The following is a 7,351-nucleotide window of genomic DNA, read 5'->3' as shown; positions in this document are numbered from 1 at the left end:
GCCAACTAAACCAAACCTGGAGTTTAAAAGCACCGATATAAAGATGGCAGCCATACTAGCGCCTGCAGACAGTCGAGTGTGGGGACTAACAATTAGGGAAAACACGGACATTCGGTTTTAAAGTTTATGTTTTCTTTAAAATCTTGATTGAAGGAAAAACAAACAAAACAGTATCTAAAACACAAACAGCAGATAACGACAATAATACAACATAAACTTATTCTGTGGTACCGGTAAGTTTCAAAATGTAAAAACTGCTAGTGATTTTTGAAGGTGAATCAGTAGGACTATTCACAAGATATCTGAATTGTACTGCTTGTCAGTTTTTGACTAGTCTACCATACGTTACTGAAACCGTGTCTACAGAACGTAATCAAATACCGGCCAGTAGAAAATAAACCCGGAATTTGAGTAGCAGTGTCATCAGCTACTAGCATCTACTTACTATTTCAGTAACCAATCAGATTACTTGTTTTAGTTTCCAACGTTCTTCCAGGTTTATATCTGCTATTGTGTTAGTTCTGCATGGATCAAACAATGATCGCATTTTCATTGCACTTGTAAAATCGTGAGGCGTTCCTTTTTTAAAGCTGTTATGGATGAAGGAATTCACAACTAGATTAACCAAGCTTTTACAAAAAATACATGACAGGACTTGACATTCGTGCTACTACTAAATAATTAATAAAAGACCGCTTTGAAGTTAACACAAACATTATTATTATTATTATTATTATTATTATTATTATTATTTATTATTATTGTTGTTGCTGTTTCAAGTTTGTCAGTAAGTAACTAAACACCATTGCTTCTACGGCATTTGCACTGTAGCTATACAGCTTTGTCATCCACATCCAAAAAAGACTTTATCATAAGATAAACAGTACAACATGAATCTGAGTAATAAAATGAGACACATGTTTAAACGAGGTGTATCTGACAAGAACATGAAGTACATTGATTGAGATAGTATTTTTTGGTGTTACTGTATTAAGAAATCTAACAATATATATACCAGTATGTTTTATGTTCAGAGCCGTTCTGGCGTTATTTCAATATAGGTTTCATTTCGGTGTTGTTGATTTGTAAGTTTTAGGTTCAAAAGGTGTGACTATATCTTTAATAATTCATTGATTAGGGTCAAAGTACCCGGACAGCAGATCAACCCTGCTGATAAAAGTGAAGTGCACTTCAAGTTCTGGAATGCAGACACAACGTCTTTTATAAAAGGTACGTTTCATTTTTCTTCCATGGGTTTCAGCTAATGATTTTAGAAATACTGCTTGATTCACGTTGTTTTACTTCATAATTCTTTAATGTTTAATGTACTGTAATTTAGGTAGGACAATCAGCCGGCCCAGTTCAATGAATCTATATAATCTATCATTAAGTAAGTTAATGCTACAAAAATTACTTATTTGATCATCAGATATCCCATATGAAATTCTGGTATTTGAAACAATTTGTACTGGTCACGTGTTAAGTGGGTCCTTCTGTTTCTGAACTAAATCTGCCCTGTGCCACAATCAGGACCGGATTGCACTAAATTATAACTCTGTGGTGTCTTAGCTACATTGTTCCAGTTCTGGATAAGCACTGTACTACACCTCAAAATATACTTGTTGACAGTCCAGTTTGTTTACATCCCCCAAATGTAAGGACTCGCTTCCTCTTCTATTGAAGCTGTCTTGCCACTTTGTCAATATGTGAGATAAATAAGTAAAAAAGAAAAAGATTACTCCTGCTACAACAACACTTACATCAATTGGACATTGTACATTGTATATTCAAGCGCTGTCAGTACCCCAGGATGTAAAGCGACGAATTGGAATGTAGCCTGGCAACCGATGTAACGCCCTCAATCTACTTAAGGTTTCTTGTATGTGTACTGAACAAGGTCTCGGTTGCATGACACACATTAGATACAATATTAACTGAAACTGGCTGAGAGTGACTTTCCCCTCAGAAACCAACATCCCTTTCACTGGGAGTGCGGGGCATGTAGTTTTCTTTGAAATACATCTGATTTACCGTATATTGCTGTAGTAGGTAGCCTATATACCTGGATGTAAATGTACTTACACAACATATAACACGGAGTACAATAATTTTTTTTTTCTTTTTTTTTGAGGTGGCATTGACGTAGTTCAGTATGTTGTCAGTCATCCTCTCCTACAGAGGCGCTGTATCCTTTGCATTTAGTCGTTGTTTCTCATCTTGATTGGCGTGGGTCTCTGTCAATCCTTATGGAAATGATCTCCCAATGAAAGAAAGAGGAAATGCTGCAGTTCCCGTCTTAAACTGTCAACTAATTCGGAAGAATATATAAAACAGTAAGACAGGTGCTGCGATGAACCAAAATTAATGTTGACAGCCCTCTAGCAATTGACGGTTTGGCTCGCATTTTTTTTTTTTTTTTTTTTTTTTTTGCATTTTTTTTTTTTTTTTTTTTTTTTTAACAAACAACAAAAACAGAAACAAAGAAGTTGTTACTTGGAGGTTTTCTAGTTGTTATTTGAAGTACAAACACATCGTTTAATTGCATCTCAGTGGTACTCGAGTACAGGCGCTGTTTCATTCAGATAGCGCTACTATAGACAAATCACCGTATGATTTGAATCTTATTTGTTCCAGCTAAACCACTCACTCACTCACTCACTCTATCTTGAGACAGCGTGCGTCTGTTGCAGTAATATTATTTCAATTTACGGTACACACATTGCGGTGTTGCTGTATAATCTACACGGACGTGGAAGCATACAATTAAACACAGGATAAGATTAAACAAAGATCTTTTAGTGTCCGGGAGATGCATATTGAAATCCGTGACACCTTCCTCAAAACCGGGATGATCCAGGGAAAACAGGGACAGGTGTCTCAAGGGTATCCTACGACAAAGTTAAGTTATACTAGTGAGGCTGTACCCGATTCTAAAGCGTTTACTGAGAACTACAATTTGTACAGTGCGCAATATTATTTCATTTTTATGTACTGTTAGATAGAGCAGATTCATAATCAGTCTGCACTTTTGCTGACGATTCTGTTAAAAATATAATACATTCTTCATTTCAGCCTCTTTTCTCCCCTGCAGATCATGGTTCAGCTTTGAGACATGGCTGATTTTCTGGCAGACCTCTGCCACACTGACCCCCTCGACCCTTTGCCAGTTTGGGAAAATGGCACCTTTGGACTGTGCTTTAACCAGTTGGTTCTGAATGCATTGCCACACGCTCTGCTTGCTGTCTCCAGTGCGTGGTACCTAAGTACCCCAAGGTAGTTTAAACCTTTAGCTGCTTTCTTGTGTTTGTAGCACAGGGATTGAAGTACGACTCCCATTGCATAGCAGTTTGATCCATTCCTGGTTTTAGTATGCCTTTAATGAGACACACCTGAGCTTATTACCTATACACTTTGGCTAATCAAGCGCATAGCAAAACCTGGAATGGGAGGAACTGCTATGCAATATGAGCCTTATTTCCGTCCCTGAAGCATCCACATGTGCATTAAAGCAGAATGTTATGTATATTGGTGTTTTCTTTGCCATTGTAAGTAAGATCTACATTAACCTATTAAATACCAAACTACTTTTTTTCTTTGAAAAAATCAGAACACAAGCTCTATTTAATTTGATACATTACACTTAGACTTAAACTTTTGCAATGAGCACAATTAGAGAAAGTTATCATAACAATATAGTTAAAGGGAAAATTAAAATAACTGGTTACAATTTAAAAAAAAATAATACAAAGTAGCCTGTTCTCAAATCAGGGCAATGGCGCTTAATGGGTTAAACAGTTCTAGAAAGAGGGAGGAATTGGAAGCAGAGGTAATTTAATTTGTTTGTATTTTACTGCATTGTGTGCCCGAAAGGTTCAAATCATGTTATGTTTTGCTTTATTTCTTTAAAGATGGAACAGGCGTTTGGGCTTTACATCGTGTGGCTGGAGCTGCAGGGCTGCTGCATCGTTCCTTCTGTCACTGCTCTTCCTTGTAGACGTCGGCGTGCTTCCCTTCCTTGGCGACCCCTCCCTCTATCTGGTAGTGCTGGCTGATGGAGTTTCTGCACTGGCATGGATCATCCACGGGGTGGCGCTGGTGAAGCTTCAGTGGTCGGTCTATGGAATAACTAGGGGCCCGTCCACACTGCTGGTTCTAGCCCTCTTGCCTGTCGTTACTCTGATCATCACCTTAGTATCGTACTGCCAGGATAGCAGCTACCTTGATCCCACGCAGCCTTTGCGGCTCTTGCGCCTGGTTCTGTTGTCGGCCCAGCTGTTTCTTCTGCTGATCTACCTGGTTGCGTTTGCGGTTCCATGGCATGTAGAAGACCATTCTCTTTCTATCAACGACTCGGATAGCGCACCGTTGTTGCCGGGATCAAGCTTCTTGGGGCCGGATGGGCAGATCATCGCAGAGGATGGAAGCAGTTGGGTCTCTCGGCTCTTCTACTTGTGGTTGAACCCCTTGATGAAAAGGGGCCAGCAGCAGGAGCTGAACAAGCCCACCGACGTCTACCTCCTCCCTAGGAAGCTCCGTACCAGAGTCATCCGGGACCACTTTGACCGCTGCTGGGAGACGTGCAGGCAGGAAAGAGTGGAGAGCGAGGCAGCACGTCTGAACAAGAGGCTACATGTTGCTGGGAGAAACATCCAGAACGGGTTGTGGAGCAGGCCAGACCAACTGGAGGATGAACGGGTAGAACACGGGACAGACGCTGAAGCCGTTGAAGAACCGGAGATCCAGCTCCTGTGGGTCCTGCACAAGGCGTTTGGTTTGAGGTACTATTTGCTGGGTTTGCTGAAGTTGGCTGGGAGCATGCTGGGATTCACGGGGCCACTCTTGCTAAACGAGCTTGTGGGTTTCATGGAGTCCGGCAGTGCACCCATTAGCCGCGGGGTGTGGTGCGCCTTGTGGCTCTTTGCCAGCACCTTCGTGGGGGCCGTCCTCCGGAACTGGTTCACCTTCGAAGTTCTGAAGGTCTCCCTGTCAGTCCGTGCCTCTGTCATCTCCGCCATCTACCACAAGGCCTTGCAGGTCAGTAGCACCACCCTGGCACGCTTCAGCCTGGGTGAGGTGGTCAACTTCATGAGCACGGACACCGACCGTCTGATCAACTTCTTCCCCAGCTTCCACGAGTTGTGGAGCCTGCCCGTCCAGTTCGCCATCACTCTGTACCTGCTCTACCTGCAGGTGGGCGTGGCGTTCCTGGGCGGGCTGGCCCTGGCACTGCTGCTGGTGCCTCTCAACAAGGTCATCGCCAGCCGCATCATGGAGAACAACAAGCACATGCTCAGGCACAAGGATGCCCGTGTCAAGGTATGCTCTGTCTGCCAGTCTGCTTGTCTGTCTGCCTGCTAGCCTGCCTCTCTGCCTGTCTGTGTGTCTGTCTGCCTGCCTGTCTGTCCTCCTGCCTGCTGCTCACATGACTCTCCTATTCTCTTTTACTGCTGTCACTCTCTCCAAGTGACAGCCCCTTACATTAGCCAATTGTAGTGATTCCAGTTTCATACTTTACTACTTCACAAAGAACAACAATTAATTCTAACACTAGTTTGTTTCTTTATGAAAGGTTTAAAAAGATGTATTTACCCTTAATAATTTTATAAAGGCCAGTGACGTGATTAAGGGTGGGGAGATGGATTTGATGTATTTTTTTTTCTTTTTTTTTTCAAATACTCAGCTGATGACTGAGATCCTGTTTGGCATGCGTGTGATAAAGTTCTACACATGGGAGAAGTACTTTCATAAGAAGATCTCTGCCTGCAGGAGGGAGGAGCTGGCGAGGCTGAAGACCATAAAATACCTGGATGCTGTCTGTGTTTACACCTGGGCTGCACTGCCTGTAGTCATCTCTATCCTCACTTTCATCACATATGTACTGCTTGGCCACGAGTTGACTGCAGCCAAGGTGTGTGTGCGTGTCGTTAGAAGACGTTCAGATGTCCTTAGTGCTGTTGTTCCTCATAAAGTCGCAACTCCGTTACATTTAATTGTACAGTTAACACCCGACACAGAAGGGACTCCCAGTGTTTTTGGCAGCAACGTTTCTACTGACCAGACTAGTCTGTAATCTCTTCCTGAGCTGTAGGCTCTTACAGGTGATTATATGGCGGTGAATGGGCATGGGCATTTGCAACTTTAGTTTTGATTTTTTTATGAATGTTATTTTTTGTACTGTAATGCTGAGGGGAGTATTTCCTTGGTAAAAAGTAGTTCTTGTATTCTCGGGGGAGGTCTTCGGGAAGATTAGACCCATCTTTATCCAACCAGCTTGTAAGCATCCCTGCCGTTTTCCTGTGTTTCTGAGGTCTGTTTGAATTTCTTACAGGTTTTCACTGCCCTGGCACTGGTTGGCATGCTGATCCTGCCCCTCAATAACTTCCCCTGGGTTGTGAACGGGACATTAGAGGCCAAGGTGTCTCTGGATCGAATCCAGCGCTTCCTCCAGCTATCGGACCAAGATTTAAACTCCTATTACAGCCTTGGTATAGCTGATCTTGTTTAGCATTTGTTTACTCTGCACCAGAGCTGTGGTCAACTATACAATTACAGCAGCATTGTTTGCTGAAATTACAGTTACAATGATATTTTGTTCAATTACAGTTACAAGTATGTTACAGTAATTGCAATATAATTACAATTACACTAAAAAGTTCCCACATTTGACATGTTTGCTCTGTTTATTCTACCTAGCAGTCATCACAGGTACAAATGCATAAACATATTGTATAACTTATTTTTTTCCAAACAAATGGGGTCAGTAAAAGTGGTTGAAAATATGAAAATAATGCTCACTCAATGTAAAACGCAATGTGGAACTGCAAATGTAAGCTTGGAAAGGTGTGTAATTGAACTTTAGTTGATCAATTGTACGTGTAATTAAAATTACAGCTGCAATTCCACATGTGTGCCAACGTCCATCTACAATTACAATTACCATATTCCTTTGAATTTAAGATTATTAAAATCGGCAACGGAAGACCTGACTACCCGAGTACACAAACAGCAACGTGACTGACTGCCGAGAAAAGACAACAAAGACTTCACTCCCTGAGTACACAAACAGGAACATGACTGACTGTCAAGAAAAGACGAATAAAAACTTCACTACCTGATCTCGAATCATCCATGACATTCAGGCAGCCATTTTCAAAGAAGTGTTTCTAACAAACTGTACGAACTTGGACAGATCGGAACTGCAGATCAGACCCCCATATTTTTTTGACATTCCAAGCAATAACACTGGAATTGAGAAGCAGCACATAACTGTAATGCTCTGTATGATAGCAGACTGGAAATGAGAAGCAGTATATAACACTAATGCTCTGTGTGATAGCAGACTGGAAATGAG

At 41.7% G+C, this 7,351-nt stretch overlaps 1 protein-coding gene across 7 annotated transcripts in view; it reads left to right on the top strand.

Annotated features, from left to right (window-relative positions):
* Positions 1–78: 78 nt before the first annotated feature.
* Positions 79–7,351, top strand: part of abcc10 (ATP-binding cassette, sub-family C (CFTR/MRP), member 10) — a 30,264-nt gene continuing 22,991 nt past the window's right edge. Inside the window, exons 1-6 of one of the 7 annotated variants that reach the window (XM_041251938.1) lie at positions 79–233; positions 1,139–1,230; positions 3,092–3,273; positions 3,909–5,316; positions 5,681–5,908; positions 6,329–6,485. In XM_041251938.1, coding sequence (XP_041107872.1) covers positions 3,113–3,273; positions 3,909–5,316; positions 5,681–5,908; positions 6,329–6,485 — 1,954 coding nt within the window. In that variant the 5' untranslated portion in view covers positions 79–233; positions 1,139–1,230; positions 3,092–3,112. Of the gene's footprint in view, positions 234–1,138; positions 1,231–2,216; positions 2,392–3,072; positions 3,274–3,908; positions 5,317–5,680; positions 5,909–6,328; positions 6,486–7,351 lie in introns of those variants that run through there. The other 6 variants (XM_041251940.1, XM_041251939.1, XM_041251941.1 and 3 more) reach the window with 6 other exon arrangements.

The sequence above is a fragment of the Polyodon spathula genome, chromosome 6 (genome assembly GCF_017654505.1).
Source record: "Polyodon spathula isolate WHYD16114869_AA chromosome 6, ASM1765450v1, whole genome shotgun sequence".
NCBI lineage: Eukaryota > Metazoa > Chordata > Actinopteri > Acipenseriformes > Polyodontidae > Polyodon > Polyodon spathula.
Note: the sequence above shows the minus strand (reverse complement) of the source record. Positions and strands in the feature narration are given on the sequence as shown.